The sequence below is a fragment of the Eschrichtius robustus genome, chromosome 5 (assembly GCF_028021215.1).
Source record: "Eschrichtius robustus isolate mEscRob2 chromosome 5, mEscRob2.pri, whole genome shotgun sequence".
In the NCBI taxonomy this organism is placed as follows: Eukaryota; Metazoa; Chordata; class Mammalia; order Artiodactyla; family Eschrichtiidae; genus Eschrichtius; species Eschrichtius robustus.
The window spans coordinates 51785455-51802458 of record NC_090828.1 but is presented as its reverse complement, the minus strand read 5'-3'; the positions used below and the strand labels follow the sequence as shown (position 1 = coordinate 51802458).

The window sequence follows — 17004 nt, the reverse complement described above, 5'->3', positions numbered from 1 at the left end:
ACCACATGAATGTCAGCTATTGACACTATTGCTGCTCTCAGTCGCCACTTAGATAAATTTTATTTCTTTTTCCAGGCTTTTAGGAATTCAATGGCAGCCTCTTTTGTCCTCTCTTAATTTTGCTAAACAGTGCAGTTTCATATCCAATTCTTCCGGAAAAGATTTCATAAAACTGCTTTTAATCTCAATTACTTCCTTCAATGGAACTCTTGAAATGCAGAATCCAGAATTGGGCAGCATAATCCAGAAAAGTCTGACCAACACATGGTTAGAGAGAAGTTTCCTCTCTTAAACTGCTGACTCTCCTGTTAGAAATGCCACCCACACTGCCAAGAGCTCTGTTCCTACAAACAGGTGACTCTGCTGGGTCATGTTGAAATTGTGGTCACCTGAATCCCTAACTATACTCAATCTAGGTTGCCCTCATTCTCTATCTTTTAGAACCAAAATAACCTTCCTAAAAACAAAACTCCCTTTGACCTCTACCTTAATTGCTTAGGCCATCTTTCCAGCTCTTTGGAATACTAGTTTTTCATTCATCGTGTCATCTTTTCTTCCAAGCTTCATGTCATCTACAAATGTGATAAACCTGCCTTTTTCCCCTCTGAATTAATCGATAAACATATTGATGTGTGGTTTGCCAAATGTAAGCCTCCCTTTATGGGTTAATTATTCATAATTCTTCACTCAGTCACTTTACAACTTCATCCAACTCACATTTAACCTCCTGATCTACAGAATGGAGAAGAGCACGAGTAGAACGTTCTGTGCAGGGGCAACATTTCTTTCTTTTCCTTTCCTTCTTTTACTCAGTCTACTTTCTTTTCCTCAAACTCTATTTTCTTCACTCCTTCATGTATTCCTACTGCATATCCTTGTCTTATATATGGCTCCTTTTCTTGCATGTTCATTTTGTTATGGAGAAAAGAGCCTCTGTGCATTTTGGGGATCCCTCTGCCTTCTGCCCGAGTGCAGGGCTGGCTGTGTCTTTCTTGCTCCAGGAGGCCCTTTACCACATGCTGGGAATCAGTTCATGTGCAGGTGAGGTGTTTTCCTGAGTGTTCATTAGCACTTGGCAGAAGAGGAGGGTCTGAGAATTTCACCAACACCTCCAGAGCAAGTTACTTTCCTCCACCTCCAGAATTACTCAAATATTGAATGAGGCTTCAAAGAAAATTTAAATACAAAGCATATGTGTGTTTGGGGATAGGAGGAGGGGCGTGGGGAGAAAAATTATTAGACAGTTCTCACAGACTTCACACATTAATCTCAGCATTTATTGCATCTATAACCAAACAAACAGTGCTGAAAGGAAAAAAGAAAAATTCAAAACACAAATTAATCAACCATCCATTATCCAGTGGAAAGATGACATTAGAGTAAACTGCTTTGGGAACCAAAGAATCTGTGGTTCTGTAGAGAGGTTCGGCAGAACAGCTCTGTGACGTCACCTACTCCTGCCTCATCAAAATCTTTCACCTGGCAATAGTTAATGCCACACTCCAATAAGACCGAGAAAAGCCCGTTCCGAGGTTTGCTCAAGTGAGTGATTTTACTTTAAAGAAGGCTTTCTCGTATAACTTTGTGGCCATTATCATTATAAAATAAATGAGTAGACCTATAGTCAAGTATGGGAAGTGGATGATTAATGGTTTAATAAGTTGGACATTTGGTTACCAATTTTTTTTAATGTTTGACTCCCTCATATAGACAAATCAATGTTGGCATTAAGTTAACCCTAATTTAAGGAAAATTGTCTGAACACAACTTCATTACTCTGTAGTTACTTTGAGGATAAAAGGGATGAGCCCTGGAGGCAGTAGAACCTTTGCAAATCCTGGGAGGTGCAGACAATTTTAGCCCAGGAAAGAGTGGCAGGTGGCTGAATGATTACTGTGCTTTAATTCTTCAAAAGGAATGCCAAGATGGTTTGAACCAGGTTAGTAGGTACTGTAAACCTACAATAAATCCTAGAGATTGATAGGTTAGCATCCAAAAAGCTAAAGGTGAAAATGAGTTGGGGTCTCCTGACAATGGAACTTTATGTTTCATTCACTCAGTCAGTGAGTCAGTGAGTCAGTGAGTCAGTCAGTGAGTCAGTCAGTCAGTATATATTGAGGGCCTATGATGTGTCAGAACTTCTTTTAGAACCACACTATCCTTGTAAACTTGAACAAATCATTTATCTTCTTGAAGTCTAGATTTCACCATCCAGGTATTTATCTCCTGGAGGTGTGAGGTTTAGTGACTCAGGTATGTAAGACTCCAGCTGAGTGACTGATTGGCTGCTCATTGAACTCCCTTTCCTTCTTAGCATTTAGACCTCTTTTTCTCCTGTATAATCTACAGCATGATGAAATAAGTTCCATTTGTTAACAACAAATTTCTCTCTATGGTGATTGTGAGTGATCTGTGTTTGCAGATGAAATTACAGTATTTAAATATTATTACAACTTATCAAATATTTTTGCAAGATAATCAACCAAGCCCAGGGGTGTCATTCCTTGCCAAATGGCACTCTGAGGTTGCTGACTGCAATACATGCAAATCCACTCTTTTTTTTTTCCTTTTTTTAGTTTCTTTGTTTCATAGTAAACATGAGCAGTGACTTCCTTTCATTTATCAATTCTAACGGCAATGTTTTTCAGTAATATTTAGAAAAATCTCATAAACCAATTTACTAAAATATAAAAATCTATAAACTTTTCCATGTTACGCATCACTATATGCAGAGTGTCAGCTAGTAGGATGTTTTAACAGAATAGACCCAAGTGAAATGAAAGATAATTTTGTAATGATTGTAGTAGTCGCCTTATGATTTATACTCCAAATTTGAGTTAATTTTGAAAAAAATCTGAATATACATTAATGTGGAACTGCCAAAGACATATACCAAAGTGTCACCTCATTAATTCCATCAATCATTTATGCAATCAATATTAATGAGCACCTACTGTTTGCCAGGCTCTGTGCCTGGGATCCCAAAGTGAAACCCCATAATCCTGACATCAGCAAGTTTGTTCTCATGAGAAAAATATGTAAACAAATACAGTTCTATAAAGTAATTGATACAAGAGAAAGTGATCCAAGAGCAGGGGGAAATATGAGAAAGACCCAGCTAGGTCTACTTGGGGAACTGGGGGAGCCTTCACAGAGGAGGCAAGCTGCTATCAGGATGAGTGGGAGGTTATCAGGTGGGTGAGTAGGAAGAAGCTATTGGGCCGAGAGAATAGAATGAGAAAGACATGGAGGCTTGAGGGAGCCTGGAGTGACCTGTAATGTGGAAGAGCAGGTTAGTATTGTTAAAGCATACATTACTGTGAAAGGGAGAAGCAGGAAAGGCTGGTGGAAATGAGGCCAGATAGGTAGGGAGAGGCCAGATCACATAGCCTATATATCAGGCAAAGGTGTGCCAACGGTTTTCCTCTGTGTAGGTTTTGGGGGAAGTGATTGAAGAATTTTTAATACAAAAGTTTCAGAATCAAATCTGTATGTTTTGATTCCTAAAGAAGACTAACAATATTCTGATTCTTTTGTTGTTTGAAAGTTACAGAAATGGCACACACACACCTTCTTGCTCCTGAGGAGGAACAGTAAGAGCCTGGGAGCAGATTTTTAGTTAACAGGTTTTTAACAGGCAGTGATGCAATTCTTAATGGACAAGGTGTAATTACTATAAAAGACATTCTGTTTCGAATGGAAATTGGGCTGGGTGTGTTTTTATTCCTCAGTGAATTAAAAAGGTTTATATATGATTAGATTGTTGAGATTCTTGGAGGAAACACATATACACCAGTGAAAACGTTCCACTCATTTTCTTTACCTCTTGCAGCAAAGCAGTGAATCTGCCAGAAATAAATTGAGCATAATTTTTATAATTTCAGGGGTTAAGCATATGAAAGGCCAGAATGAATCAGCATTCCCTGAAGAAGAAGGCGTGAAAGAGAGAGAAGAGCAGTGGGACCATTAATAACGGGTCTGCAGCAAGAAGGCTTCTTGGGAATAACTGAACTATTAACTTTTCTGAATATCCCATGGAACACCACTGCTTGACTTCCATCTCTGCTCTCCACACTCACAAAGTAGTAATACACCTCCTGGGAAGCGCCCCTTGATGGAACTTTAGAACTACCTACAGATCGTTCCATATTACTTACAATTAAAAAATAAGTATTTATTTTACAACAGTGATTTTCTTTTTAACAACATAGAAATTTGCAAACATGTGAGTGTTCTAACTTTAATACTGCCCAGCTTAATCCCTGATGTCCTACTGATACGATTTGCCTTCTAATGTCAAATGTAAATAGCATCACTTTAAAAGTAAAAAATAAATATTAAATACATTTAGACATGAGTGTGTGTCTGGGTTTAACTTACAGAGGAATGTTTAATGAAACTTTTAAGATCTGCATTTATCCTGTTGCTGTATACGGAATGGTACATGGTATTTATTTCAGAATGATGGAGAAATGCCAGATTTCTTGATTCAAAAGATCAAAATGTATTACTCTTTAGATATTAAACATCTTTTTCCCACCAACAACACGTTAATGATTAAATAACCACAGATTTCTCTTCATTTTTTAAGCTGTGAGAGATGTATTTTCCATCATTTCCACTAGTTATTAAGAAAGAAAAATTATAAATCTAAAATAAAATATGCCAAATTTCCCCTGTCACTTATTTTTGGCTATTACTGGAAATATGGGGTGTTTCCTATTGCATTTTAATGAATCATTAGATTTTATAAATCTCCTATTATCATAAGATAAGAAATTTCATTAATTCATGAATTCATTAATTCAACAACTATTTTTTACGGGTTCATCTCTAGGAAGGCACTTTACTGGGTGTTATGAAAATAAAGGAGAGATAATTTCTCCCCTACAGAACTGGCAGAGAAGATAAGCATCAGTACAAAGCAAGGTTTTCCAAGACCATATGTATTTACTGAATATGGCTTTTGATAATTCAAAGTTCTGGCATCCTGAACAATTATTTATTGCATTTCAATGTAAAGTATCTACACCACATAATTTAGTGGAGGTGGAGGAATGCCCAATTTGCTTTCCACATTAATGATATTAGTGAAGTTCAAATGTTTCATGGATTAAAAAACTAAAGATGAAAAGATTTCTCAAAAGTCAATGAAGAGGTAAATTAAGATACGAAGAAAATAATCAAATGCAAAATCCACTGTGGGATCGTAATATCAGGATTCAAAGAAGTAAAAGTACTGTTTTTAATTTTGACTGTGAGTTTTATAATTTAGAGATTAAAAGAAATGCGTGAATCTATAAGCCAATACAATAGAGATAATGGTAATTTTCCTTAGTATATTTTCCCCAAGAAAATAAATGCAAAACTCATTGATAAGTAGTATCTCAAGTATGTATGAGTACTTGTTCCAAGTTTCCTTCTTTTTTCCTTTCTTCCTTCTTTGCTTCTTTCCTTCCTCTCATCCTCCCTGCCTTCCTTTCTCTTCTCCCTTCCTTGCCCTGGCCTGTTTTGTTTTGTTTTGTTTTTGTTAAACCAGTTTCACCAAAAATTTCTGGAGTTTCTAGACCACCTGCTGTGACTGTTTATTTGATTTTCTAAGTTTCTCCCTACTTAATATCTGATTAAGACACATATTTGTTTTAAGTGATTTTGAATTATTTGTGTTTGTAAAACATCCCGATACCCCTTGAGATTATTTGAGATACCCTGAGGCCCTAAAAAATAAAATTGCCCTTCCCTTCCCATGAACAGACATTTTTATAAATGTTTTTTCAAAAGGATTCAGACAAACAAAAGAAACAAAAGCTTTTGCTGATTTTGTAACAGCAAAAAACACATGGGGAAATAAACACAATGGCTTCTGGATTCTTCTATCCTGTTCTCCATTCTTAAAAATGAAAAGGGATGAAAATTAAAAGAATACGTTTTCCTTCAGAAATGTTGGTTTCTTTTATTCTGTTCTCCACTCTCAAAACACAGAGATCACAATTAAAAGCATAAGTTTTCCTTTGGAAAAGTGTTGACTTTCTCAGAAATTTGAAGGAAACCAGCTGAGATAATGGCTTTTCAGTTTCCTTTTCACACAATTACAGTTTACAGCAAAATTTTTTTCATGATGACAACTTGGCTTCAGTTTGGCTGAATGGGCAAAGAGAGTTTCCGACCAAAACAAAACCAAACCAAACCTTTATCTTTTCCAGACAACATTTATAATATAATATTATAGTTAGTAGATGGGGTTTGAGGCACTCTGACTTGGGTTCAAATTCAACACCCACCAAATTTTTAGACTCAGTCTCTCAATTTGTAAAATGAGTACGATCATACCTACCCGTATTGCATTATTGTGAAAATTAAACAAGAAAAGACCTATAAAATGCTTAGCCCAGCATAATGAGCATTTAATAACTGGTGCAATTATTATTACTAGAATGAGAAAGGACTTGAGACTATCTATCCAAACCTTCTCTAGTTCATGATCCTCTCCAACAGCACAGACAAGTGATTGATTGCTTCTCTAATTCTTGAATAGCTCCAGCTGAACCCCAAACCCAGCCAAGGAGCTCTGTGTTCTTTTGTGTGTTAAACTCTCTCTCCTCCTATACTTTACCTCCTTTCCTATGGCACAGCTGTTCAGATACTGAAGAACACTCTGATGTCACCTCCTAAGTGGTCTCCTCTCTGTGATAAAATATCACCAGTTCTTCCCAATCTTTTCTCATCATCCTGGCCACTCGCTCTTGGATCTCTTCAACTGTGTACGCTGAATCTGAGAAAGATTAAGTCAGGTGGATAAGTTTGAGACAGGCTGGGACCTGGGACCCTTTGCTGCAGTGCTGCAGTGCCTGCACCTGGACACACCTCTCCTCCAGCAACAAAATACAAAGAAACTGTATGGGACTAAAAACAACTGCATGTATGGGCAGTTGAGGCAAATTCTGGACAAAAGATACAAAGAGACCAAAAAACCCAACTGCCACTTTTGAAAAGCCTGGAGCAAAAGCAGGGTACTGCACATGCCCCCTGCACACAACACCACCTAAGGGGTGGGCAAAACACCTAAGCCACGCCTCTGGCCCGACCCCTGGACACACCCCCTACCCTCATTCCATATAAGGAACAAGCCCGACCCCCTCCGTAGCCAGCAAGCAAGGGTACCTGTTGTTTGTTCTTGCTGCACCCTGCTGCAGCAGGTGGCCCAATAAAGCCTTGCCTGAATTTCTTGTCTGGCCTCTGATCAATTTCTATTGATGAAGGAGGCCAAGAATCCTGGTCAGTAACAAGCTGAGTGTTTTTTTTGTCCCCCTAAACATGAGAAACTGAAGCAGAGAGTGTAGAAGGGCAGAGCAGGATTCTAGGTCAGAGTTCTTTCTATTAAACAGTGATTTTGTAGCCCCAGAGTTGTGCAAGGTAAGCATCTTTATAAAAAACAAAATTCTCAAGACTATTTTCTGTTCTTAAAAAAGTTTACACCATCCATTTTACATTTTAATTCAATTATACCAATGCTTTCTATATTGTGGAAACATTATTTTAGGTTAGCCACGGACAAATTGTTTTTATATTTATATTTTATTTTTATATTTATAAATACTATTATATATTAGAAAAGATACATAATCACCAACCCCTAAGCTATTGTTGCTTAGGATGAGACAAGCTTAAAGTGTTAGTGTATTTTAAATCAATTTTTTAAAAAATGTTAAATAACCATAGTAGAAGTGGTACCTCAAAATCACAAAAGTGATACACCATTGAGTGAAGTTTTGGAAACACCGGTATAGAGTATTGTCATAGCAAACAAATTAAGTGCAAGTATTGCAGAGTTTATTTAGTCACAATATGGGTTTATGAATTCATAAATAAACCAGTTATATTGTATTGATTTAAAAATTCTGTTTCTTTACCCACACCTAAAAGCAAACAGTGTAAAGTGCAAACTGATAATAGAAAAGCATGTCTAACTACATTAAAGTGTTTATGCTTACATGTAATTTTGAGCATTTGATTTCTCTGAAGGAGGATGGGGAAGAAATGTCCTTAGTTTTCCAAGTCTTTGATTCCAAAAACCAGTCTTCAAAGCTCCAGCAGATATATTAATCATTAAAAATGTCTATGTTACTGAAATGTGAAATCTGTTAAAGAAATTAAATTATTAGATTTTATATGTTATTATCATAACATTCTGAAGAACTAAATTTCAGAGGAAGAAGAGCTTTAGGAAAATAATGGAGGGCATCTTTTCACTGCTGTGTGAATTAGAACAAGTCAGACATCCTAAATATGCTATACTATTTTTCATGGGATAATTTGGTGTAGTTTATAAAAGTGTACATTGGAAACAAGAAACCAGTATTCTAGTTTATTATTCAATAAATATGTATGAATGCCTGTAACATGCTAGACATTAAGTGTTGAGGACACAGGTGTTAACAAGATAGTTAAGGTCCTTAAATTCATGGATGAATATTCTAGTATTTGAAGACTGTCAATAGATATGTAAATTAATAAGTGAATTAGATCATTTCAGATAGTGATAAACTCCTAGAAGGAAATAGAAAGAGGTGATGTAGCAGAGCGTGTCATTTCCTCTTTGTCATAACTGTGTGACACTGGGAAAGTTCTTTAATTACTCTTGGACCCAGTTTCCTATTCAGTAAAATGTGGAGACTGATATGGGGGAGGGGTAACCAAATGATCATGTGAGGCTCCTTCTAAATCTAAGATCTTTGTTTCTCCCTCTGACTCTTTCAGGAACTGCAGGCAAGCAGCAAAGGAGAGAAGAAGAGGTGGGAACAGACAGAAAGCAGCAGCATTAAGGGAAGATGGAATCAGAAGAGAAAAGGTGTATCTTTGCATGCTTGTCTGACAGCCAACAGAACAAAACTGAGTTAGAAATACTCACACACGTATGTACGCATGTATAGTATGCATGTAGGTAACAACCTTAGCATTGTAACCAATTGTTTTCTTTTACAACTTATCCTTAGAAAATGATCTAAAAAATGGTGATCAGTTTTTTTTTTTTGTTTTTTTGTTTTTGTTTTAAGATTTAAAAGGAAAACTTTCTAGGAAAAATTTCCTGCTGCAAATGACTAATTGGATAATTTACTCTAAGCATACAAGTTTGTTGCCATTAAGTGATGCTGTAACAGATTTTTCCCTTTGCAGAGATTTACATGACATGGTATTAAATTCTCTGGAATGTTTCCACTGTGTTCTGAAGTAGTTAGTTATTTTCTTTTTCTCCTCCAGGTGAAAAATGAGTTGATAACAAACAGAAGCTGACTTGTCATTGCTGTGTTCCTACTTGAGCTTGGAAAAATACCAACACAAACAAATACCATCACCACCATCACCTCCAGCTCCATCATCATGTGTTATTTTCTTTCTCCAGGATTGCTTTCTGAAGCACTTTAGATATGTTATACATAAATATTGACATATTTTTCAGAAATTGTTCCTTCTTTTTTTTTTGCTAATCATTGATGCTGCACTATTTGCCAAATTCTTCCTTTTCATTTTAATTTATTTCTCTCTATAACCAAAAGTGTGATCTTGAATTTGAGTAAATTTTAAGTGATTCATTTTTAGTTTTTCTAGTTCTGGAATACAAGGTTTCTCTTACAATAAGGAGGCTTTTAAATATGTTTTCTTTCTTGCTTTTCAAATTCCATTGTATTTTTTTTATTCCTTTGTTTCTTTTTCAAATTCTTTTGGTCTTGATTCAATTTAGTTCCACAAATACATATATATAGATAGTCTACTACATACCAACTACTGATTCAAATGTTAGAGTTATAAAAACAAGAAGGCTAGTATTGTTGCCATCTTTCTAGTAACTCTTTGTTTAGTTCTTTACAATTAATAAAGTGGCCTCACCTATGTTTCGCAGCTAATAATCACATTAAATATGTATGACAAGTAGGATTCATTTCATGGATCAGGAAACTAGAGTCCAAAGAAAGTGGCCCTAAATGAACCCATAGTCCAACAAACTCTTCCACTAGCTTATGATTTGTTTGAGAAGTTGTAATAGTTTTTAGGATGAAAAAGCACATCCTCCTTAGGAACAATAGGGTTTTATGTTTTCTTATAGTGCTTTATAGATCCACTTAGAAGTAAGCTTTCTACATTTCATACACGAAGCACATGGGGATAATTTTGCTAATGAGGCTGGATGGGAAGAGGAATCTGAGTTTAATTCTTTGGCATCGACTTCAAACTAAAATGACCCATGGCCAATAAAAAATCAAATTTGAAACTCTTTTTGAAGTATTTGGCTCATTTAAAAATCTTTTCTATGTTTAAATCTATATTTAAAATAAACTTTAATATCTTAAAAAAAAAAAGAATTGCCAAATTTATGACAATCTTATGTATGATATCTTCTTAGAGAGCAAGACATCAATCTTTTTAAGTTGTTTCTTTTTCTTGATTTCTAATAAATTGTAAAATAAAAATAATTTCACAAATTGCTATTTTTTATTATTACCTTTCATCTTCTCTGCACTCCCCAACCCCCAGAATTTGAGGAATGATAATTTTCATGTACCATCTCCCAGATTTTGTATTGCCGAGAAAGTAAAAATAATGTAAATGAGCATAATTACCTCAGACCTAAGTGCTTAATTGCAGAATATACTATATATATCATGGTATTAAAGAAACAACATGCTGCTTAAGGAGGAACCAAAGAGAACATTCTAACTGATACTCTCCTCAAGCTAACAGAGGAATGAGTTTCCCTGGAATTTAAAAATCCTTTTTTCTCAAAAGTAGTGATGGGATTCAGGACACGCTACTCCAAAATATGGCACGTTGGCATAGTGAATATTTTAAGTTGGAGGAGTTTGAGAAAACAGAAGCGGGAGGCTCACTGTGACCTTCCCACTGTCCTTCTCCAGTGAAACAGGCTATAAAACCCTCACATGAAAGGTGTCCTCCCTATACCAGGAGGAAAAGAGCATCTTTGTCTCTGAAGACAAAGGGACTGAGAAGAATCCAAACAAAGAGGCCTTGCTAGGTTTCCCCCAGTTTACTATACTTACCTTATACTCCTTAACCTGTCATATTCCTCCACAGCTGTCCATACTTCATCAATACTAGCACAAAGAGACTCAGATCTGTTTCTTCAGATCTTCATTTCCTTATGAAGATTCCTGTGTCATGTAAAACTTATATTAAATACATTTGCATACTTATTTCCTATTAATCTGCCTCTGTCAGTTTAATTTTTAGACCCAACCAGGAGCCCTAAGAGGTGAGAATAACTTTCCTCCATCACAGTACAGTACAAGGTACTGTACAGTACAGCTACAGTACAGTACAGGTACAGTACAGCTACAGTAGCAAAGGTATAACATGGCTTTGTATGAATCAAAGCAGTGGAACAATAAGAACTTTACAAAAATTACTTGGAGATGGTTGAACATCTCTTGAAGAATTATAGGAGAATATCTTCTCTCTCTTCTTTATATTTTAGAGGCTAGCACTTGCCAAGGCATTGCAGTAAATGGGTGGTTTCCCATTACATTTCCCCTGCAGAGTAAATTCTGTGGATGTGTTTCCCTAATTGTACTAATTACATTAACAGATGCTCTCACTTTCTTCTTTTGCCCTAATGGGACATAGATTTCCTATTTTGAAATTGTCACTTATTTGTTATATTTGTCCAGTGTTTTAAACATTATGTGGGTCCTTTATTTGCTTTTGAAAACACTCAACAGTCTAAAGATTAAAATTTGACATGAAGGCCAATTATGACTAAGATAGGAATTATATTACTCATTACACTACTACTAACCATGCTATACTAGTATAGTTACCCTGGACTTCTGTATGATACTAACCTTGAGCTATCCATTTTCATTGTCAGTATAAATAAAGTTTTCATAGGAAGTAGTTTATTGGAACTGGTTGATATCTAAATGAAATTAAAAAAATTAATTTTTCATAATATGGGCAGAAAAGTATTAAAAATTAGACACTATCATCATAAACCACCAAAAGCTGTATTGGTATAAAATAATTTAATGCAATATTTTGAGAAAAATACAATTGTCAAAATCAATAAATTTTTACTTAAATCATAAAAATCTTTTTTTCATTGTGTAATGTGGAGTCAAAATATTTTTCTATTGAGGTATATGTGTGTGGAGAATCTATATGTATGTATATAAAATACGTATATGTGTACAAATATATATGTACATATATATAATGTAACCACACTGAAATAAAAAAGGAAACTTTTTTTTAAAGAGCGAGAAGAGATTTAACCCATTTGCTATTAAGCACAGAGAATTAAAACTTTTTAAAATAAATACATCCCTATGTTATCATTTCCATGTTATTTTCTATTAAGGGAAAGCTAGGTGGGAAAGCTAGAACAAACTAGACGAAAGGAAGAAAGAGAGGCTATCTCAACGGAAAGGTGAAGGGCTATGGCGCCAGGGGAGATGGAAAGAGAAAGGAGCCGGAGGGAGAGAGCCCCAGGAAAAGGCGAGGCCAGCTCCTTCTCTCTCCCCATCCCTGGCCACACAACTTGCTCTTAATAAGTTCCTGCCCACAGCTGCCAAGTCATCTCAGATCTGAATGTGCCTTTTGCACCAGGGTTATTTCTAGCAGCCCTCTTGTCTCTGGTGGCTTGGAAGATCACGGTTTCAATGTCTGTCAACCCACTTGGCTTCTAGATGGCATCTGACTTACCACATTTAGTGGATGCATCTGCTCTTCTCACACGGTTTCCACATTATCAAAGTTCCTCTCTGTTTTTGTTTCTGCCAAAGAAAGGCTTTTTTATTTTGCTAATGAGGACTCTGTGAAATGTTGGGGTTTGCTGGGATGTGTGCCTGCAGTTTTTGTTGTTGTTGTTTTATTTATTTATTTATTTTTTTGAGAAACTGCTATTGTTGCTTCTAAGTGCACCTGGGTGGTCTAATCATGTGTTTTAACATGTCATCCAGGAAGTCTAGAGGTTATTGTTATTTTATCTTTATGCTAATATTTTTCTTTTTAATATTTGCATTTCAAAAATTTCCCTAAAATCGAATGTCTACATGATATATATCAATATAGCTATCTGTCTCTATATATATATCATACATATCAATATGTATTTCAATATATCTATATCTATATGTAGTTTTGTCTTTCTAAAGCAAGGACATAAATGCTGAAGTCAATGATATGATCTCTGTTATAAAACAGCTGGACTACTCTTTACATGGAACAACCTCCCCATCATGTGGACTTTAGGATATTGCTACCAAAGTCAAAACTGTGCAACAATAAGCATGAGTTAATTTTAAAGGAAGAAGGTGGAGCCCCTGGTAGATTCGTATTTTTATAGTTCATACTATTTCAGTTTTTCCAATGTGTCAGTCAATATTCTCAGCACCTTACATGGGCCATTTCATTTAATCATTCTAATAATCCTATAAAATAGGTACTCTTACTATCTCCATTTCATAGGTGAGAAAATTGAGGCTTGTCCAAGATCACAGAAACCATTACCAACAAAGTCTGAAACTGAACTAAGGGCCAAATTCAGTCCTTGGGTGAGATATTTCTTGCCTCAGGTCTTCCACAGAAGAACTCAACGAGAAATAACAGCATCTGGATAAATATAAAATATAAATATAAAATATAAAATAATATTGTTAACTTATGTTAACTGAGAACCAACAATGTGTCAAGTACTGTCTAGATCCTTTAAATATTCTTCATTATTATTTTATCACTCTATCAGTCTTTGTGGTGAGAGGTTAGGTTAAGCTTAACAACTACCAACTACCAAGGACAACTGAGGTCATTGTTGCTCCAAAGCTTGTATGGTCCCCACTATTAATCATCAAGGCTATAGGAAACCAACCAGGAAATGTGAGCTTTTCTCCTTAGCAAAGTTGGTAAGGTAAGATTAGTTACAGTTAATATATCTCTGCACCAGCAGACCCATCTTCCAAGGGTAGACATGAGACAGATGGGGAGACCTTAAAGTTTTTCTCATATAATTTAGGTTTGCTTTTAGCATGCTATTAAGAATTAATTAAGAATTGATGCACTCCCCATCTGTCTGCTCTGAGAAAAAAACACAAATGGTTTCTTGGAATTATGTAGATCTAAAGTGCTTGAAAAGTGAGTCTCATTTTGACTAAATTAACTAGAGATGTTCTCTGAAAGGATTAACTCAATCATATATCAAACATTTAGGACAAACAAGAATAAACTTCCTTCCTGCCTTCATTTATTTATTCATATTCATTTATTCAACAAATATTTACTGAATACCTACTATGTGTAAGGCTAAGTGCTTCTTTACCTTAAAATCTGGCAGCAAACGTATGACGTGGGGAGCTGCAAGTTTCCAGCATGGAGGGGTATGAGATGTGTTCATCCAGAAAAGAGGATCTGAGAGTTCTGACCAGAGTGATGTGAAGAGGCTTTCTGGGAGAGCTGGCATGTGCTCAGGTCCTTGGAGGAAGGGGGGACAGTGACAGGTAAAGATGGCAAAGGGAGCAGCAAGATCCAAGCAGAGGAGGCGTCCTGTGCAGAGGCATAGCAGAGATCCAGGAGTAGTGAGTGATGTAGTGAAAGCTATGGGAAAAAAGATAGCTGGGGTTAGACTGTGAAGGGCTTTGAGTACTATGCTAAAGGGTTTAAACCTTACTCACATGTAGGCCAGTGGTCCTCAAAGTGAGATCCCCAGTCCAATAGAATCAGCATCGCTTCAGGCTCTACCCCAGACTTATCGCATCAGAATCTCTGAGAGGTGGGGCTCAGCATCTGCAGTTTAACAGACCCTCCAAGTGACGTTGATGCCTGCTAAAGGTTGAGAACCAGTGCTGTGGTCAGCCTTGCTAAACTGCTCTGTGGGCCGTGAATGGGGGACAGGGGTACTAGAAGTCATCATCTCCCTTATCCTCAGGGTAGCTACACAGGCCCTGGGGAAGCTAGAGCTCCTAGCGGTGACGGCCACTTGCACTAGCAACCTCTCTCTTTCATGCTAGGGTACAAACTCCTTGATCTGAAAAGGAAACAGGTGTCGGGCCACGGGCCAAATCTGCCAGATGGCCTGTTTTTGTGTGCCACTCCCATCCCCCAAGTTAAGAATGGCTTTTACATTGTTTTTATGTTCAGCTTTTACATTTTTACAGAGTTGTAAAAAAAAAGAAAAGAAGAAGAAAATGAAGAGGAAGAAGGAGGTGGATGAAAAGAAGGAGAGGAGAGAGAGTGATGCAATGTGGCCTGCAAAACCTAAAATATCTACTTCCTGATTCTTTATAGAAAAGGTTTACTGACCCCTGGTGTAGACAGGGAGAAACTGTTTTTGAGAAGAAGAGTGATAGGTCCAAAGAATGAATTAAGGATATTTAATATAATAACAGTATGCAGAAAAGAAAAAGTGAAAAGAGCTGGAAGCAGAGAAGCCAAATGTGGAACACAAGTGAGATGGTAAAGATCTAAACCATGCAATGCTCTTTGAGCAGAAAAAAGGAAATGGGTCTTTAATGCTTATAGAAACAATATAACTTAACTTTCAGTTGACCCAAGTGCTATGCCATAGCAAGGTTCTCAACAACTGGAGAAATCATAGACTGTGTCCAGTTCAGCAATTTCTTGGGGTTTGGTTTGGTTTAGTTTTGAGGGAGTAGGACAGTGTTGAAAGCATGAACTCTGGAGCTCTTGTCTAGTGTACAGGAAAAAACCTAATCTCTAAGTGCTTAGTGGGTGTTTCGGATTATCTCCATAATATTTAATTATTTCATAGAACAGTGATATGTATAGAAATCAACCAGTTATCTTCTTAAAAGGCCAATTCCAGTTCAAAAGTTCTGGATGGGGCCTGAGATTCTTCATTTCTAAGACGTTCCCAAGTAGGGACCACACTTTCAGTAGCAAAGTTCTAGACTGAACACCAGTGGTTATTTGAAAAGCAAACTTTTAAGGTCACATATTAAGCATGGGAAATAATTCCTCCATCCACAGAAATCAAAGGCACCTTTTCTGCCGTAATACATGATTTAATTGGTCACCAGAGCACACCTGACCCTGCAGTTGGTCACTGGAAATTCTGTCCTCTCAGAGTGGTAGTTTTTAGGGACAAGTGCCTGGATAGAGAATAAAGCGTAGGATGGAATAAAGGTTAGAAAAGGAAGATAATGGATACAGTGGCTGGAGAAGACAGGACTGATCCTCCCACAGTGGCCAGGGACAGTCTATCTAGTGGTTTGGGGAGCCACACTCCGACTTCGAATCCAGGGTCCTCAGCTTAATAGCTGTGTGATCTTACACAAATTATTTACCTTCTTCTGCCATGGTTTCTCATCTATAGATGGGGATAACAAATCCTCAAAGAGCAGTTAGTTACAGGGAGTAAAAGAGATAATGTCAGAAAATAATGTAATGCAGTAGTAAGACTGTAATAAGAACTAAATAATTGAATCTTTAATTATCAGAGATAAAAACGTATCAGCTTGAGATGCAAAGGAAGCTCTCCAACCATCACAACTGGTAAGGAAATAACCTAGAAATTTATTAATGTTACTAAAGGACAAATAGCCCCCAAAAGAGCTTTAAATATACATGTTGGTCCATACATGGGATTTGTATCTTAAGTATTTGGAACTCCCTCCAAAGAAATTGCATGTATGTAATGTGGGACATCATTAGGTGTTTGTTTTTTGACACTAAAATGTATGTTTTCATTGTAGTTTAAGGCTTGTACTAAAGGATGGATAAACTTTGTGATATTTAGGAAAGCAATTAAACAGAAGACACAAGGCTTAACGTAGCTTCCAAAGGAAATATGTGTTTTATATCTACATTAAACAAAATTAAATTATTTTCAAAATTAAAATATGGCTTTTGAAAGCTTTTTGATATTAGGTGAAAACTTATCATGGAATCACATTTAAAGTAAAAAGTTCAGTTAAGTGTCATGTATCTGCTGACTAGATAAATTTTTACATTTTCATCAGATGCTTTAGCATCACAGAG

At 36.4% G+C, this 17004-nt stretch overlaps 1 protein-coding gene across 2 annotated transcripts in view; it reads left to right on the top strand.

The window, feature by feature from the left end:
• The window catches only part of PPP1R1C (protein phosphatase 1 regulatory inhibitor subunit 1C), a 122597-nt gene extending 118627 nt beyond the window's left edge, over positions 1-3970 (top strand). For both annotated transcript variants that reach the window (XM_068543875.1, XM_068543874.1), the window contains exon 5: positions 3885-3970. In XM_068543875.1, coding sequence (XP_068399976.1) covers positions 3885-3970 — 86 coding nt within the window. The remainder of the gene's footprint in view (positions 1-3884) is intronic.
• Positions 3971-17004: the final 13034 nt, after the last annotated feature.